General features: G+C 37.4%; 1 protein-coding gene across 1 annotated transcript in view; it reads right to left on the reverse strand.

Moving 5' to 3' along the window:
* The window catches only part of glp2r (glucagon-like peptide 2 receptor), a 19,794-nt gene extending 8,637 nt beyond the window's left edge, over positions 1-11,157 (reverse strand). The window contains exons 1-6 of the mRNA XM_088439291.1: positions 10,679-11,157; positions 7,588-7,684; positions 4,787-4,891; positions 3,782-3,909; positions 2,545-2,651; positions 517-673 (exon numbers count right to left, since the gene is read on the reverse strand). Coding sequence (XP_088295417.1) covers positions 517-673; positions 2,545-2,651; positions 3,782-3,909; positions 4,787-4,891; positions 7,588-7,684; positions 10,679-10,771 — 687 coding nt within the window. The 5' untranslated portion in view covers positions 10,772-11,157. The remainder of the gene's footprint in view (positions 1-516; positions 674-2,544; positions 2,652-3,781; positions 3,910-4,786; positions 4,892-7,587; positions 7,685-10,678) is intronic.
* Between the last annotated feature and the right edge of the window lie 8,880 nt (positions 11,158-20,037).

The following is a 20,037-nucleotide window of genomic DNA, read 5'->3' on the forward strand; positions in this document are numbered from 1 at the left end:
AGCACAACATACCTCATCATCTCAATATGGAAAGATACTGCCAGAAAGGCTCTAATCACTTTTGGTCTCGTAACATTTCTAATAGTTTGACACAAAAGTGGGAAGTAGTTCTAGTTCAAGTTAGCAACAAACATGAATGTTAAACTAAATGTGAAGGAATTAAATTCCTTTTCAATTTATCAATTTATCATGTGAATCGCTGTGACAATTGTGTGATTGACATGCAAATGGACCAAATAAGATGCTCGTTGACTGAACTAATAACTAAATAAATACAAATAAATAGATAAACCAATAAAACCTTGACAGGACCTGGATAAAAGTGGACCAAAACTATGAAGTTAGTGAAATCCCCTGCGTCTCGGAACACAAGGCTCAAGAATGAAGTCGTTAAATCGGGATGTCAGGTCAACATGTGTCTCATTTTCTTTCCTTTTTTTGCGGTTGGTGGAAATATATATGGTTCGAGATGTTAAAAGTTGGTATAGGTGTACCCCATTTTAACTGTGACTCTACCGGAGAACTTGAATATGAGTTCCATCCTGGGTCATCCTTGGGAAGATTGGAATACAAGATGTATAAAACGATTTCCTTAGAAATGACAGCAACAGCTCTCAGGATGAATGAGACAAAGAGATTCATGTGAATGTAGTTCCTTGTACAATGGAGCTTCCTGGAAAACAGAGAAAGGAGACTACTATATGTCCAGAGTTCTTGTAAAAGTGTGAAATCACTGGAAAAGATACTTGTAATTTGTTTCATTAATTTTGATCCATGTCACAATTATGAATGAATAGAAGAAACATGCATCAAAATGGGAATTAGATGTGCTTAGATCGAACTGCTTTCAAATAGGACTGAACCTAAGTTAGGAACCGGTTATCTGCCAACTGTGACCTGACAGTAGCAAGGATAATGTGAGCATGATGTCATCGAGAAGCACATGCTCATTAATGACGCATCCATGAGAAAGTTAAAAAAAAAAAAAAATCCCTCTGGAAATAAAAATTCAGGAAAAGATCAGTACTTTGATTTGAACTCATGAGATATAAGGACAAAAGACTGTTGACTGTCACTGAGGCTTGGCATCTAGCTTTAAATCAAGTACACTTTGTAGTGGAAATAATGGCCCTTTTTAGAGCCGGTTCTAATTGGTTCATAGAATCGCCTTAACTTTTCTTACCCTTTTAGAGCTCCTAGCAGTGAACACAATGTGTGATTGATTTGTGATGCATCGTAAGCATACATAAGTCACTCAATCGTTATGTTGAACCTAAGTTCTGTGTATGAAGATTTCATTTACACATTATGTTTCTTCAGTATTGTGTGTGATAGTTAAGTTCATTGAATCATTTTTCTGTTGCCTTTCAGGCGGAAATTGACATATTACCAAACCTGAAAAAAGCAGTTCTCTCAAGTCATACTTGTGCTTTAGTGCTGTATTGCGATAAACCAAAGGTGTATTGTGATACTTATTGCAATATATTGGGCAATGTTTGTAGAAAAAAATAAATACATAAAAAAAAACATTGGTTTATGTTAACAATGACTGAAAATAACCAGAAGGAAATTGATAGAAATACTAATCTGTTTACTCTTTTTCAGAAGCCACACCCCATCTATGAGCACATATGAAACATTCTTGTTCAGTTAAAGCTGCATGTCCACATTTTTTATTTCAAGCATGCTCTTGACTATATTAATATGTCCCCAGCAGTTGAGAATACTCTTTCAGATTGCCCTCATTTGGCTGGAATACAGAGGTAGCACTTAGCCATTTTTGCTCTTCAACCATAAACAAAACAAATGTCACTCGCTTGGGGAAAAAAAAAACACACACACACACACACAAAAAAAGGAGAAAGCTATTGTTATATTTTTCAAATACAATGAAAACTGAAGATACAGTTGCTTCTGTCCAGGTTTTTTTCTTCATATTACGAAAATGATTTAGCATATAAAAGAAACACAATGGAATAAAACAAAAAAAAAGTTTGAAATCACAAAATTACAATTTGATTAAAACGCAACATGAGATTCTATTGCTCGTTATTATGGCTGCTCAGATAATGTTGCCCTTTTCAGGAACACAAATAGCTTATGAAGGATGACTTAAACAATGTGCGGAAGCCTGAGATATGACTACAGAAATGAAGAAAATCTTATCTTATCATAAAGTTATCTTTTTCTGCTGTTTGCCCTCCTCCTCCACTTTTGCTCTGGAACACGGCCTCAGTTAAAAGGTACTGTTAAGTAACATTTAATGTGGTGTTTTTGAAGTGCTTGGAATGATTTAAATGTAAAACAAAATTCATAATATCACAAAAATCAAGATACGAAAGCCAGTCCAGAGCAAATAGATTTATAGTATTAAAAAATATTAAGTATAACGAAAATAAGGCGTTTCAAAACTGACACGCAATATATTAGAAACTAAACATTGTATTGCAGTATGCATATGGCATCACTTTTATCACAATACATTGATACATTGATAATATCAGCCAGCACTATAGTGTGCATGTATCGTAGCTGATGACTGACCTGAACATGCCCATGAGGAGTGTTGCAAACATGAGAGAAGCCAGGGAGAGTGAATAACCAATGATAGAGACGACTCTGAGGGCTGTCTGCGGAAGCATTTGCTCTTCCTAATCAGGGGAATACACAAAGCAAAAGAACAATAAATACAATGCATGTTCACAGAATGCTGATAATCAGTATGTTGCCTTGAATGTAAAATGAAAATCATTTACAAATGACTTCTGATTTGCTGGTTAGTCATGAGGAGCAGTCGATCTGAAATTTTAGTCTTTCCAACATATTGACTGTTAATTCCACAAAAATAAATACAAATTTCAAGATAATTTGAAAACTACAGCTGGCCAGATTAGGCAATCATGTGAGCCCATAGGTCGGGGCACAAGTGGGCACTATGTTGATGGAATAGTTTGCAGAACCCAATCACCTATACAAGTGGTTTCTATAGCAAACCGTTTCAGAGGGTTGGTGATTAGACCAAGGAATCAAAATGGAAACAGTTCCACTGTGACATACGAAGCATTTGTGCATATAAATGGACAGGATTTTCATGATCAAAACAAATGTGGTTCTTTTTTTAAAACATGATTGAAGTCGCTGAATGTTCCATGTATCAAATTAGAGTGATCCCTCGCTACTTTGCACCTCACTTATCGCTCCCGCGCAATTTTTTTTTTCCAAAGGACCTTCACATCCCAGCAGCGCATAATGCACTGCAGCACTCCCACGCTCAATCCTAACGTAGAGTCTGAAACAATCTAACAGCCCTAATATGCAATCTCATTCGAATGAAGGCACTTTTGCTTAAAACTGCTGCCTTTCTACAGCTGGCATTATGTAAGGACGTTAGGCAAAAAAAAACAGACTAGTAGGGCCATAACTCTGCGTTTATGTCTGACAAACACGCGGAACTTGCAGTATATGCAGGGAGGGGTGAGATGTGGTCAGATAAACATTGATGACCTTTAATGCAAAAATGGGTGAAGGTGGGAGGGGGGGGGGGGGGGGGGGCAAGAATGCAGAGTGACCTGGCATCCAGGAATGGGTAGGAATAGGGGTAGCGCTCCGAAAGCACTCTACTATGTGTTGAAAAATAAAAATAAAGTTTATGCCCTACAAGAGACTGGACATGGACACAGTTTTTCACTTTTCGCCGGGACTCAAAAAACGAGGGATCACTGTTCTGTTTCTTTAACATATGATCAAAAATGAGAAACATTAACAAGTCGAACTTCCTCACCTTGTCTCTAAAATAATGATCTCCCTGACATTCGGAGTCATCCCTCCAAGGTTCCGAAGAATTTTCCATCCGTCGCCATCTTCCATTTTTTAAGCATTCTCTTTGTGCCTTCCTCGCAAATCCTGCCGCTAGTTGAAATTCACATGCACAAGTCAACGGAGGGATACAAAGTTATACCTGTTATACTTTACAATTTTCTTGGACACACAGTATTTTCTGTCCAGTCATATGCTATTCCTAGTGCAATTGTTTTTTTGTTTGTTTGTTTTTTAGCCACAGTAAAATGACTCTGTAATTACTTCAAAGATTTTCCCCAAAAAACACAAAAGCCTTTCTAAATACTAAAATTAAAGTTATTGAAGGCACACACAGACACCCACTGTTCAGTTCTTGCCAGGTTTTAGCCGTTTAAGTGTGTTTTTTTAAGTGTTAAGAGTGTGAGATTTAGTGAATACCTTTGCCTCAATTTAATGCATCTGTAAATCGTGTGCCAACTGCCACCTTGCACAATCTAAGAATTAAACAGAGTACTTCAATTTGCAGTACAGTGAACCTTCATTTTATTGCAGAAACACATTCTTGGCAGTGGTGTGCACACTCCTCTCGAATTTTAATGGCCAGCAAATTGTATACAAAATTGAAACTAATAATTCCTATTTTTTTTCTTTTTTTTAATTTTCCATTTTATTTCTCTCCATTTTCCTTTAAAAATTGCACATTAAATATTTTGCATGTTTCTTTGAGGATTCTTTTTTCTTCTGGTACATTTGAATGGGTGTCAATTATCGCTATACATTGGCTGCCTGGTCCCCACTTTTTGCAAATAGCCCCCACCCCCACCACTTACGTCAAGAATCGTTTATCAAGGGGAACCTAACAAAGATAACGGGGCCTTAAAACTGGCTAGCTGAAAATGGTGACGTCTAAAACTGGCTAGCCGAAAATGGTAATGTGTTTTCAGTTAACAACACCCTGGAGATTTGTAGTGAAGAGTATAAACATTACCTGTGTCAATCCATGGTAGGTAAGAAGGACAAGAGACAGACACATTTCCAGGAGGTGAATGGGGCCAACATACAAATCCATCAAAGGTTCCCTTACAGTAGATTCCTGCAAGGCATTCATAGTGTCTCAGATTTCTCACAGGCCACAGCATATATAGGGGTAGTCAGACACTGGAATCAAGATAGTTAAATTACACTAAATAAGTTTAGTTGATGCCTTTCGGGAGCCAATTTTAAAAAGCAAGGAGCTGCTTCCATTGGCTGTGAAGCAAGTACGTTTTTCAAAACAACACAAATTACTCAACTTGTATGCAACTTGGTGCTACAAAATTTAACCCCAGTTATACCAGTCATACATTGAGCACTAATACAGTAAATTATGAGAAGCTTTTTAGATCCAGGCTGAAGTTAGCCTTTTGTGCGAATTTCATTTCATTCTTTGTGCATGCTAACTGCTGTTATCTTGTGAGTCTTGTGTTTAATGCCATTTCAAGATTCAAGAGATTTATTGTCATATGTATAGTTGTACCATACAATGAAATTCTTATTCTGTTCACTTCTTTGAGCAGCAGACTACATTTCACAATTGAGTGATAAATTAATAGTAATAAACAACAAAGAAAATGGTGCTAGTAATGTAGTGCAGAATATCATGATTTTTTTTTTTTTTTTTTAGTGCAAGATATTGTTTATGAGTGCAGTAGGAGGCAGAATAGTTTGTGAGGGATTTGTTGAGAATCCGGACGGCTTGTGGGTAGAAGCTGTTTGCCAGTCTGGCAGTCCTGGCCCTCAGGCTCCTGTAGCGTCTGCTGCTGCTATTGAAATCATATACTTTCAATAGATATGCTTATCATAATATATGCTATAATATATGCTTATTATGTATCATATTTGACACAATGGCAATTCATTTTCTTATGAAATGTAATTATTTAGGTGGCTATATTTCTAACCCAGGGATACCATATTTCTCAAAGTACAAGTCACCGTCACTTACAAGTCACCCCCCCCCCCCCCCCCCCCTCTCCTCCTTTTTTTTTTTACTTCAGTCATGGTCACTTTTACAAAAAGCACGATTATAAGTCTACCCCTGACTTTAGTAGTTACTTAGATCATGATTGTCCAATTATAACACGTGGTGTGTGTTATTAAAATGACAAAGTTATAGTATTTTCAGATGCATTTTTTCATCGTATACAATACCGAATAACATACCGTGCGGTTACAGGGGCGAGATGTTGGGATCGAAATGAAACAAGTGCTAGGCAATGTGCGCGTAGACGCAAATGTTGAAACTAATGTTGCAACAATAACATGATTTGAAGTTTCAGTGCTATATTTTTTGACACAGCTGAATATGAATTTGCCCAAAAGCCCTAAAAGTCACCATCACTATCTGACATGCCAAATAGCGGTCTAGCATTTAACTCCTGAATGTCATCTCCTTCTCCTGCTCGTCATTTGCGCAATCATCCTCTTTACTCTTCCACGGGTAGTCATCTTGGGCCCCATCCAACTTGTTTGAAATAGAGGTCTTTAGAGATGATTTGTTGATCATCTTACTTTGGATAGTCTTTACTCAAGTGACGACTGTTGTGAGATCAGTGCATGGAAGGTTGCCCTTCGCTGTTTCTTCCCCCCATCTACTGACATCCATGCCAGTTCCTTGTCTTCAAGGAGACAAGTCAAGGCATCTTTTCATAATGCATCAAAGTCCACCGAAAAAATTTATCCATGCAGCTTCGCTGTTGACAACAGAGAGGCAATAAGGTGGTGCTTCACGAAAGCGTAATTTTATGACGTTCTGTGCAAACACTCTAAAACGGATGCATGCTATATTGAATTAGAGAAGGGATGGGCAAAGTACGTCCTGTCGGCCGGATCCAGCCTGTTGGTCTTTTTAATCCGGTCCGCCTATGATGGCACAGAATGAAGGTTTGGTTTGAATGATTCCATTAATTTCATTTTAATTTGTTATGACAGACTACCAACACCAGGTGTCACAGTAGGTGCAATGACATGATTTTGCAGAGCGTCGAGGAAGAATGAGGGACAGCGAGACAGAGCGCGAATGCAATTATCGCTCTTCTACTGGTCATATAAGAACCCATCTGCAGCAATGTCAAAGGAAAAAAGTTGACATATATATATATATATATATATATATATATATATATATATATATATATATATATAAAATAATTTTAAGCCTTGTAAATTATATCTTACTTATTTCACAATCAAATTAATGTCAATCAAACACATCATCATAGAAAAAAAGTGTCTGTTTTCAGTTATTCGGTTATAAGTTGACCCCCCCCCCCCAATACAGGGGGTAGAAAATGAGGAAAAATAACTCGACTTGTACTTGGAGAACTACAGTAATCTCTAAACCTGCCCAAAAGTTTGTCTGCTGCTCCCATTTCATGACATTATGCACTGAGACTGTGAGCGTGTGTTTAGTTTGCATGTGCAGTATGGGGGCTGTAACCAATCAGAGATGTAAAAAAGTGAGCACCCACTCGTCATCTTTGATCGGGCGGGACTGGTACTGAGAAGGCAGCATTGAGCAAGAATTCTCAGAGATGCTTGGATGGAGGAAACCATCCATTTCGGAATGTTTTGGGTGAGGAAATAGCATACAAACATGGTTAGAAGCCACAAAAACTGAATTTGTATCCAATCCAATCTATTTAGAATTAGACGCAAATGTTGCATTATCAAATCCACACTGGGAAAATTTTACTTTTGTGACTGAATTTCAGTTATTTACTACACATGAGCTTTGACCCTAAAGCTTACCAGTTCTAGGGTATGCACTTGATGTGAGCGTTCTATTGCAGACCTTCCAGTAATCTGTGCGCGCCGCTATAAGGCTTTCAAGAACTGAGCTTGTTGTCTTCCATGTAAAGTCAGAAAAAAAGATAAACAAGTTATACAGACACTTGACTGCATTCAAGCCATTTGTGGAAACGTCTCAACAGAAAGACAGACCTGCTAGACGTCATCACATCATGCTGCCTCATAAAATACAGTGTAGACCAAAATAATTTGAATCCTTACTAACCTTGTTTAATCTTAGAATAACTCAAAACATAAACATTTCAGAAACCATGGAGAGAATTCATACTTTGACAACGAATACAGTAGCCTACTGTGCTGTATTCCTGTCCCTGTAAGGAGAAACCATCCTTGGGAAAAATTAGCTTGGCCAAACTGCATTTTTTTTTTTTTTAGTTACAAAGCCAAGTGCATTTTGAGCACACCCAGCTGACTTAATAGATCAGGCATGACACTACAAGAAGGCCTACGTTGTTATGGGATTTTGAAATAACAATGTAACACCTAATTTTTTGCCCAGTTTGTAACAACTGGGTAACAAAAGACTTGCACATATTTTTCTAAAACTCAATTTATTAAGTTGCAGAACACCAATTTATCTGCAAGCGTATTACCTGCCTTCACTTGGTTGGGTGTTTCTCACTAACTGTTTTATTGACCAACCAAAATTGGGTTCATCAAGGTTAAAAACGCTGCACATTATAAACATGCAAACTCGTTTTGAATCACGTAAGTGTTAGAATAAATGAGTTGAGTAATTAAGCAACAGCATTTGCATCAAGAAAAAATATGTAGCTCATTTAAACGTAGTCAAATAAATAACTACAGCAAATAATTTATGAAGTACTGTATGACACAGTATTGCATTGGTATCAACGTGAACTGAATTTTCCTTGATATTTAGAGTCATCTAGTGGCAACTTGCGTTATCACAGCAGTGCTGGTATAAATAAGCAGTCTAGTTATTTAGAAAACTACTTTGTCAGCGCTTTCTTATGAAGGTAATAAGGCCCATATTTTAGGACGGTAAAGATTTTGAGAGGAGTTTTTTTTTTCTCCCTCTCCTTACAGGGGGTACATTGAGGAAATGTGTGTGTTGTGGAAACAGTGTGGAAATTTTGATCGCTATTTTGACCTTGTGACAGTGGTTAGTTTCCCACAAACTAAATGGCACGCATTTCATGCTTTTAGAATCCATCACATGTCTAAAATTAGAACAAAAAGGATTTGTACGGCAGATTTATTTATTTATTTATTTTTTACAGTTCGATAAGATGAATAAATAACAACGACTGCAGAGTTAGAACGGTTGTGGTTTTACATATACAGTACATATACCAAGAGCGCCACTAAGACTGATACGGTACTGGGGCACAAAGAATTCATGAAAGTGCGTGGGAAAAAAAACAACATACTGAACACTTATCATAGAAAATAAATAGATCTTTAAACTACCCAATTATATTAGACGAGATCTTTGATTAACAACCTGAACATATTTATTTCAGTAAAGATCTGAAGATTGAACACTTACAAAAGTTAAAAAAAAAATACCGCTACATCTCTGGATTTTCTTTTTTTTTTAAATGACAATGGGTAGCACCCACGTAATGAAACACACGACAGATGACTATAAAACTCACGCAGAAAAAATAAGGACGTCATGTCAAATACATTGGCACTATGTGCTAAAAGCAGAGCTGTAAATAAAGTAATTTTAAAAAGAAATTCAAGACTGATTGTTTGTAACAGAAACCAACCAAAGGTGAATATTTGGTAAGGGCCCAGATGGCGCCCAGAAAGCCTGCAGAGGATGACAAGGAGTCAATTTGTTGTTATTGAGCATGAGAATAAGCCAGCTGAAATATCTTTTAATCAAACCATTTTTAATATCACTTTGAGACAATCCAAGCAAACATAAGACGCCTTTTCAAATGTAATTACCAACGGGGAAAAAATTATAAATCTACTTATCAGACCCTTGGGAAAGAGTAGTGTCACGATCCTAAGAAATGAAAAAAAAAGTGATTGAAAACTATCAGTTTGGAAAAGGTTACAAAGCCATTTCCAAGGCTATGGGGCTCTAGCGAACCACTGTCAGAGCCATTATCCACAAATGGAGAAAACAGGCAGGTAACAGTGGCAAACCTTTCCAGGAGTGGTCGACCGATGCAACTTACTCCAAGTGTGCAATGGTGACTCAACCAGGAGGTCACAAAAGAACCAAGAAAAACACTCCGTTAAGGTCAGTGATCACAACTTCACTAAAAGAAAGAGACTGGGGAAAAAAAATAAAATCCATGAGAAGGTTCCCAGGAGAAAAAACAAAAATAAAAAAAAAACTGCTGTCATTGGTACATTTGCCAAAAAGCAACATGATGACATTTGGAGAAACATTCTGTGGACTGTTGTTTCAAAAATTAAACTTTCAGAAAGGTGTGAAACATGCTACATCTGATGTAAAAATGGCACAGCATTTGATAAAAATTATATGAGGCCGAACAAGAAAGTATGATGGTGGCCAGGGCCAGGACCACATGCTGTGAACGACGGAAAAATTAATTCTGCTGTTTACAAGAAAATCATGAAGAAGAACGTCCGGCCTTCAGTCTGTGCCATCAAACTCAAGAGCTCTTATATCATGCAGCAAGACAATGATCCAAAACCCTAACCAAGCAAGTCCACTTCAGAATGGCTAAAAAGACCAAAATCAAGATTTTGGAGTGGCCAAATCAAAGTCCAGTAGAAACAACAATCACACAATCCTATGAAAGACTCATCATCAGTAATCTCATATATTTTATTCCTGTTTTGTGCACCCCGCCATCCGCTCCAGTAAATGATGAAAAAAATCACTTAGAAAATGCATTTTATATATGCTTGTGTTGTCTCAGTATGCTATTAATATTTGTTTGATGGAAACAAACCTTTTTGAGTGGGTCAGATACATATATATATATATATATATATATATATATATATATATATATATATATATATATATATATGTGTGTGTGTGTGTTTGGGAGTATGTAGTTAGATTTTCACTTACCTCATGGTTGGAGACGATAAAAAAGAGAAAAAAGATCCTCCCTGTCAAAGTTTCCCAGGTCTTTCTTTTCAGGATCGACAGCAGGGATGACATAATGCGATGTGTTTACATTTAGAGTGATGCTTATTTTATTATTTGGAAAGAATTTAGTTAAGTCTGTCGCTCATCTTGAAAGTTCAGCATGCCTCTCTTTACCACACACGTACACTTAGTGTTTTGTTACACCACTTACATGGTGTTAAATGAGGATTGATAACATACATTAAATATTTGTAAAGCAAGATTCTTGTGATTTCAAAATCAATAGTCCACTTTTCCTTTTCCAAAGGTGACCTTAGAGAGGATAATCGGCTATAGAAAAGGGATGGATGGAAGGAATGATCCCATGAGTCTCAAAGGTGACTCATTTGAATTGGAAAAAGTAAAACTCCATGTACATAATCCATTCTTCCAGTCCATGAAGACTTCTCCTGCCTATATTTTCAGGGTGACTGAGAGAATGCTTGAAGATCCCAGCGAACAGATCGCCTCTCCCACCCTATCCTCCTAGAACCAACCAATCAAGAAAAGGCCCTGGGACTAACCTTGTTGGCCTGGAAAGATGATACATAAGAAGCACATCCGCCCAGTGGAACTGTGGCACTTACTTAATTTAATAAATAATATGCCAGATAACCGTAAGCCTCTTCATACACACACGCACACACACACACACACACACACACACATACACAGTGGTATCTCTACTTACGAAATTAATTAATTTTGTAACGTAAAATTTTCATAAGTAGAGCCACTTTTTACATGTAAATAGCCTAATCCTTTCCAAGCCCCCCAAAATGCCCCTCAACCCTTCAAATTAATAAATTGTAAAAATGCAATGTAAAAACAGTAACAAATATTAGAATTGTATTAGTGCATAATAATCATGAAATTCAAAGTAGATCATGTAATGAATAACAGTTAAAAAAAAACACACACACACTCCTAAACCCTTTAAATTAATCATATTAATTTGTTGTAGTTAACAATATAAATGCAGTTTACTTGTTTGCCTTGAGATGGTGCTGATGGCTGGTGATGAGGGCAGTGAGAGAGAGAGAGAGAGAGAGAGAGAGAGAGAGAGAGAGAGAGAGAGAGAGACAGAGAGAGAGACAGAGAGAGAGAAGAGTGTGTGAGACCTTTTTAGATTGTTTAATTTGTACAGTTTTATTTTACATTACCAGTTATCCAGGAATCATTTACAAGTCCACAGGAGCAATAATATTTATTTTTGAATTATTTTGAGCATGTAATTTTTTTTAAGTTTGGTTTGGGTCATCCGAAGTGCTTCCTGTGTAATGTCATTCAGTCCACTGCTAAAGTGCAAATAAGATATGGAGCTCAAAAATGGACAAAGTTGTATACATTTGAATGTTATCAAGTTGAAATCCCTACTTAATGTGTTTTAACACCATCTTTTAGTTGGGCACATCATTTAATAACCCCTTACTTTCATACAATTCAATAACAATAGGAACTTTTAGGCTGCTGAGAAATGAAAGTACAGACCTCAGAGAGTTTAAGGACCTTGTTTTGTTGAAATTTTAAAATGAACATTGCTGTCAAATATTGATATTTTCTAACGCAAAACAAATCTCTGCTATATAAGCCTGGTTTTGTGGAAATACATCACACACATGACTAGATCTGACAAGAATTAGAACGCTGAGAGACTTCTCACCCTTGTACAGCACAAGATCGTTTTCTTTTTTTTTGTGTGTGTCTTGTTGGAATAAGCCTCTGCATGACCATAAACGACATCGCCAAACATTGTGAGAATTCCAGCAAACACTTCAAAATAAACCTTACTAGATTAAATAATGTCGTTTTGACGTTGATCCCAGAATCATTTTACAATAACAGTGACTTCTTCCTACAAATGGAAACTACCACCCCAGCGCCAATCCTGAGCCACTGTCCTCAATGCGTCAACTAGGACAGCCCCACAACATCCAGAGTCTTTAGGAACTTCAGGCAGATCTCCTCCACCCCAGAAGCCTGCAAGTGAAGAAAAAAGATAGAGTTGTCCCTTCTCGAACAGTTAAGGACATCACTCGGGAGTTCTGACACTAATGGGGATTCAACATATAACACAAGGCAAATCCATCATTTCTGCTGCAAGGTATATGCTCTACATCAAGCTACTTAAAGTTTGCAAAGAAGGACCAGCATTGACGTTGTCTTCGAGGCAAAGGAGGTCTTGCAGATACAGGTATAGGATTAGGGGCTGTGTTTCTCCTAGTTTACATTAAATTCAGCGTAGACTTTGCCAATGTGTGTAAACATTTTTGACTGGAAAACTCATTTGAGCATACTTGCAAATGGGTGTCCCCCAAATATTGATTCACATAAGAATCAGGATTCCCATTAAAAAATCCCATAATTGATATTATTTAAAAAAATAAATCTTAAAACATCAAAAAAAAACTACAATTCCACTTAGTGTTGTCTTCCATGTAACTACCGCAAAGGAGCACTATGCAGCCAATTGGGAATGTCAAGCTTGCACAGCAGGATGCACAACAACTTGCACAAAGATGGAAGACCTATCCTTATTGAAAGCAAAGGTTTACTCCCTTACAGGGTCATGGAAAATGCTGCAGACAGAGAAGCCAACGTACACTATACCATTCCGAATATTTTTCTACTGAGATGGCTGTGCCACAGCTTTTACCAAACCGTGCCTGGACAGAAACACGTTTTCCAAGCTCATGTGATGAACAAAAGTCACAGGGCTGTGAATGTGAATGCAACGTTTTACTCTATTGCTTACAAATCGGGTTTGACCAAATTGTGATAGATAAGGTTCACGATATGCTTGCAGGTACACTAATTGACAACCTGGCACACATTTCTTGCTTTGTTCATGACCTCAAATTTATTTCATGACTTTTTGCCATAAACCTAGTGATAGTTTATTTTTTATTTTTTTGCAACAATTTTTACATGTTTTGGCACTGAATTTTAAAGTGAAATGACAATGTACCTTTTTCAACCTTTTTTAGGATACTGTACACCAATGTTGCCTCTAATTTTGAATGTGCCTGAGCATCCACACAAATTCCCTGAGCAGGCATTGGACCAAGGTGAGCAACTTCAGACATGCACACAGTGAGTCGCCGTGTGCATATCTGATGTCACCCTTAAAGTAACCTATATCACATGACTCACATTCTGTCATAAATGTGCAAGGAAGGAGGGGGGGCTCTGAGCATATCCAGGGGCCTAGCTGCAGCCCTGGAATGATGATGCAAGGCGGCTTGGAACTCTCAGAAATGAAGGGTAAAGCACGACCTGATGATGTCCAACAACTTTTAAACATATGTAAAGACCAGTACTGTGCTTCTGGGCACATAGCCTGTCATTTATGAGGGCATAGCCGAGGTGAAAAGCGTCGTCCAGGACCAATACGGGAGAATGATGCAGCTATGGTTGCCATGTTTGTAGGAGCCAGGTCACAGCATTTGGAATTATTATTGGTTTTGATCCCAAAATCCCAAAGTTAATTTAAATTTCATTTTTTGTAATTTGTTGATTGATTGTTTTGGCTCACTGCCCAGTGGATATTTATGTTACTGCCCCTTAAAGTCTGGGAGAGAAGTCCATGATACTGGCCCTTTAAAAGCCTTGGGATTTGCATCACAGGGGTATTTGAGATTGATTGCAGATTAGAGCGCACGGTTTCTTCACCATAATATTTGCCTTTTACTTGAAGTACTTTTGTTTGAAGAACTTTAGAACTGCTGTGGAAATAAATTTATCGTTTTATTGATTCAAAGAGAGACCTGTGGAAATGTTATTATATTTATTTTATTTGAAACTGGGCAAGCATACCAGTAAGCCATGCGGCCAGAAGAATGCACAATGTTGCCAAACAAATCAACAACAATTTCTGTTCCTTTTCAACAAGTTTGTTATTATTTTTTTATATCTTGAGCAATACATGTTTTAGACATGACAGTGTGATGTATATTGCACTTGTCACCATGGCAATAAACGAGCCACAAGTTGTGGAAAAGAAAAAAAAATCGAGAGACGTGTTGTGAAGGTTTCCTACATGTCAGATAGGCGAGTTATCTATAAATGCACTTGTCACTGGCACTCTTTGGAAGTCAAACTACTACTGCAGTACACATATTTACTTAAATCTTAAATTATTAAACCTTATACAGATAATGAACTGGTACAGTATGCCTTCTGATTCCGTGTCTTCGCTGTTTGTACGTAGGCGGGAACACCTTGAGCAGTTCCTCGGATTTCCAACTAAGAGCAAGTAACAAGGAGCTTACCAAACATGATTAAAAACCAAGATTATTCCAAAGCTTTCTTTGCTTTGTTGATCTCTCTCAGCCGCTTGTGTGCTCAAAAGATTTCAGATGAGTACAACCAGCACAGAGTATTAACATGTTATGTACTAATTTGCTTGTTTTTACTCTATTGCAAAAAATTTAAATAAAATAAAACAGCCAAAAGTTCTCATGTTTTGCAGTGACAAAAAATCTCTTGGGATTCTAGTCTCACAAGATCTTATCCCATTACTAATGTATATCACAGGTTATATTTTCACTTTGTGAGTTTCTTGAATTGATGAAAAGATTAAGGTTGTAACAACAAGTTTGACAGAAAAAAAACAGTAAATGAGGCATCATGGACCATCTTCACTTGTATAAAACCTTTCTCTTTCATGATGGTGGAGTTTGTGAATATAATAGAATGAATGTGACAGGCCTCACGACTGATGAATTATTATTATTTTGTTCCACGACCTGGTGCACCATCTATAATTGTAACTGTGATGCATGAAGGAACTGCTAAAATGCAATTGCTGCTGGCTCCAAATTCATGACAATATGTGGCCGTGACAGAATGTGTCCATATATTGCTTCTAGTACGAGGCAGTAAAGGTAACTATTAGAACAAAGAGAAAAGCATACATCAAATAGATTGGATTTTCCTGTGGCTTGATCTGAAGCACAATAAGGTGGGTGGAAAACAAAGGCCAGGGATAAAATCTATTTTATGGCAAAAGAGGAGGTGGGAGCGTGGATACAGCTAAGATTACCAGAATTGATGGGCACTCAATTTTTACATGAAGTTTACCGTATTTTTCGGACTAAAAGCTGCAACATTTTCCTCGTGATTTGAGCCCTGTGACTTATAGGCCAGTGCGGCTTATCTGCGTTTTTTATTTTATATTATTTTGCCAGCCACCAGGAGACAATCCACCGGTAATGAAAATGTGTGTATCTTTTCAAGGTGTCAATTTATGAAACAACCCTGAAAAAATGTGAATCAATTGCTGAACTCGAAAAGAGTTTTAAAAATAAATCATTAAAAATAGGAAAATAAATATGCCTAAATTGAAAAAGATTGTGTATAAAACTTTGTGATGTGTAAATTTGACATAAGGTATATATGATTGTATTGAAATATTTATGATTGTATGTACGAATTATGTACAATGTATATGTTCACTAAAACAATCTAGCAATTAAAGATTGGTAGACAGAAGGCGATGCTCTCGAAGAACTGATTTTGAGTTTGAACTGCTATTTAACTCTGCAGTATTTAACTCTGCAGTTTTGTTGGTGTTATGTTGAAAATAATCCATCCATATTTGCACAAATATTTTGGTGCTAAATATGCAGGCATGTTGGGTATGTTAAAGAGAGGATGTTGCTGTTGGCAGGATTTTTTATTTTTTTAAATAACTATAAAAATTTAAAAAACTTCCATATTGTCACGGCTAGGCATGGCGACGTGAGACGGTGGAGGGAAAGGGGCTCAAAACGCAGGAGGACGGAGAGGGTTTGCTCAAACAAAAGTGCTCTTTTAATAATAAAACAGGGCAGGAAAAGCAGAAGACAAAAACTTCACAAAGTAGCAAAATAAATGGAAAATAACGGAATATAACTCACGAGACTAAATGGGACTACGGGGGAAGACTGGAGGACGAGTACAGAGGCACAGGGAACACGAAGTGACGAGGTACAATAATCCGACAAAAGCAACAGAGGGACGGTGGTTTAAATACAAGGAGACTAATTACTGAAAACACACTACAGCTGGACGGGGACAGGAGGCAGGGGAACCGGATAGGCTAACACGAGAGGAGCGGAGGCACACGGACAACAGGTGGACGAGATAAAACTAACGAGACTGAGAAAGGCAGATGCAGGGAAAAACAACACGAATGAATGACGAAATGAACCAGGAACTACTTAAAATAAATCCAAAAACCCGAAAACCCCAGACAGAACGTGACACATATAACATCTTTTTGTGTAAATATCTGATGTTATGACCTGCGGCTCATAGTCCAGCGCGGCCTTTTTTTTATCCTTAATTTTTGCTGCTGCGGCTTATATACCGGTGCGTCTTACAGTCCGGAAAATACATTATTACTACGAAAACACACAGCATGATTACCCGAGCCATAATACATTTTAACTTACATTTCTGTTGTTTTTTTTTTTAATAGTGTAACAAAAAATAATAACCTGATCTGTGAAACGTACTGTGTTGGGCAAGTTATGCCATGTTTGGTTGATTTTTGTTGTTTTTTGGGATGTGTGGGTTTTTGTTCATGTTCTTAAGTTCATTGTTATGTTCCTGTGTGTCTGCCTTTTCTGTCCGTTAGTTTGATCTTGTCCACCTACCTGTGTACCTGCCCTCCTTATGTCATCCAATCAGCTCCCCCTGCCTTTTTTCTCTCTCTAGATGTTTCATGTTTCCTCATTCAGTGTGAAGTTTATTGAAGTCCCCAGTTTTCATTCAGTTCTTGTCGGGTAATTGCTTGTCTTGTCTTTGTGATAAAACCTACATTATTATTATTTGAGCCTCATCCCTTTCAGTCCTGCATTTTTTTGGTTCCACCTTTCCCACACCCAGTTCCCAGTTCCATTTTTTTTCTTGTTTTCCAAAAACATTGAAAAATTACTTGTTCTTGGTTGTGGCCTGCAATACATACAAAGCATGGCCTTTCGAATTTGTGACTTAAAGCACACAACACGCCTTTTACAAAGTTCACCACTGAAAGATATGAGCCAATTTATGCATCTTGCACATTCCAATGGAATGAGTCTGTGTTATTTCACAGATCATTATGTAACGTAATGTAGAAACATCGTCAAAAGCTCAGTTCAGAAGAACTTGGTTCTGGATCACATGTATGTTGGTTCACAATTCAATATGGAAGAGAAACTTTAAAACTGTGTTTTGCAGTTGGAAAGAGATGAGCTTGCTTCCTAAACTCTACTGAAGGGCCCTTAGCCAGGGCCCCAAGTCCCCAATAGTTGTTTGCCCAGCATTTCTTTTGTTTTTTCCTCACCAGATAGTGGACGGTCTTAGACACATCCATTGCTAAGTAGATAGCAAGATACGTAGAAATTTGATTTACAAAGCACATTTAAAAAGACCACGGTCAACCAAAATTCTGTACAATGAAATAATAGTGCAAGTTGAAACATAAAACACACAAAAAAAAGCGGGCACGAGGGTCAAGCTCTCTGATCATGAGGTGGATTTCGTGGGTTTATTTGACAAATTTCAATATGATCACATTTTTAAAAACACAGTGGAACCCCGTGTTACAACTTCCCTGATTTATGAAATTGTCATGTTGGGACGTGGAATACTGAGTTTTTTCATCCCTTCTTTATGACATTTTCCCGGTTATGAGAACAAAACAACTTTGTTGTTTTGCCTAAATTTGCTGGCGTTTTTAGGTAATTGCTTTTATTTACTATTGCCATCTAAATGCTTCCATGCAACGCGTGACTACAATGCTGGTCTGCTATTTGTCCGTGTCTCCTCACGTAAATGGTGATCTGGGCCTCACTCGTTTCACAATGGCGGAATGGTAAAGCTTTGTTCTATTGCGAGTGGATACAAAACCGTATTTATTGTGCATTTTACTGCTTAATTCAAAGTTGAAAGGGTTAGCTATGGGTCCCAAGATTGCTAGTGATGTTAAAGATAGAAGTAAGAAGATCATTCATGTGGAAACGACGCTGGAGATAACCCTTATTAGGGAATATGGGCATAACAAGTGCCACTCAAAGGTAAAGCAATCCTTTCTATATTTTTTATTTATGTTTTCTGATTGTATACATGTATATTATATATACGTAGCACTTACTATACTATTTTGGTACCAATTTTTAGTATGTTTGTACAATTTTGAGATTTTTACCTGCAGTTCTAAATGCATTAGCTATTTAACATAGGTTTGCATTGCCCGCCATACGGTGAATTTGTCGTAACATGGGGGCCCACTGTATATTAAACTGGTTGATTTAATTGCTTTATTGATGAGTCATGAATACATTCACAATTTAATATGAAATAAAATTAACACAAATATATTTTAATAACCACTGTGGACCACTTTCAGAACCACTGCTGTAGAGTATGTCTCCCGGAATGTACATTGATTAATGTATCTCTCTTGGAATACAATAAAGTAAAAGAACTTAAACAAATTAAATGTCGACTTTAATATTATTAAAATAAAAAATGCCTTAAGTCGCAAAAAAATATTTATGGCACAATACAACGCACCTTGAAACATTACAGCACACGAGATGTCAGCAGATTTTTTTCATGACGGTGATGCCTATTTGAAGCTCTCATTCTTGTCCTACCCACTTCACACTGATGCCAAATATATCAAATGATACCAACCATTTTTTTCCCAGCATTTTCAAATGAAAAGTCTTTTTTTTTTTTTAATCCCCCTCATAATATTGATTTTGTTTTGCTTATTTGTGATGTTAAGTTCATTCTGAGTGAAGTTGTTATTTTCAAATATTTCAACTTGGGGAGTTTTACCCTCATTTGGTCAAATGTTCACAAAAATGTTCTATTTACTAATATCTATATCATCATGGGTAGCTCGGTGAAACTGTGATTAGCACGTCTGCCTCACAGTTCAGAGTCCTGAGTTCAAATTCACCTCACTCTGACCTTTCTGCGCGGGGTTTGCATGTTCTCCCCGTGCCTGTGTGGTTTCTCTCAGGGCACTCCAAAAACATGAATGGCAGGTGTTTTGGACACTCAAAATCCCCCTTAGGTGTCTGTGGTTGTGAGTGTAAATGGTTGTCTGTTATTGGCTGGCAACCGGTTCAGGGTGCCCCCCGCCTACTACCCCAAGTCAGCTGGGATAGGCACCAGCAAGCATGCAACCCTAGTGACGATAAGCAGCTACAGAAAATGGATGGATGGATGGACGGATGATATCATTGTTTTTATTTCCTTTCATCGCGTGGTAAAAGTCTTCATCTCTGGAGGAGTGATGAAAGAAAAAGAAAACCCTC

This window comes from Hippichthys cyanospilos, chromosome 17 (assembly GCF_059441005.1).
Source record: "Hippichthys cyanospilos isolate Australia breed blue-spotted pipefish chromosome 17, RoL_Hcya_1.0, whole genome shotgun sequence".
Classification (NCBI taxonomy): domain Eukaryota; kingdom Metazoa; phylum Chordata; class Actinopteri; order Syngnathiformes; family Syngnathidae; genus Hippichthys; species Hippichthys cyanospilos.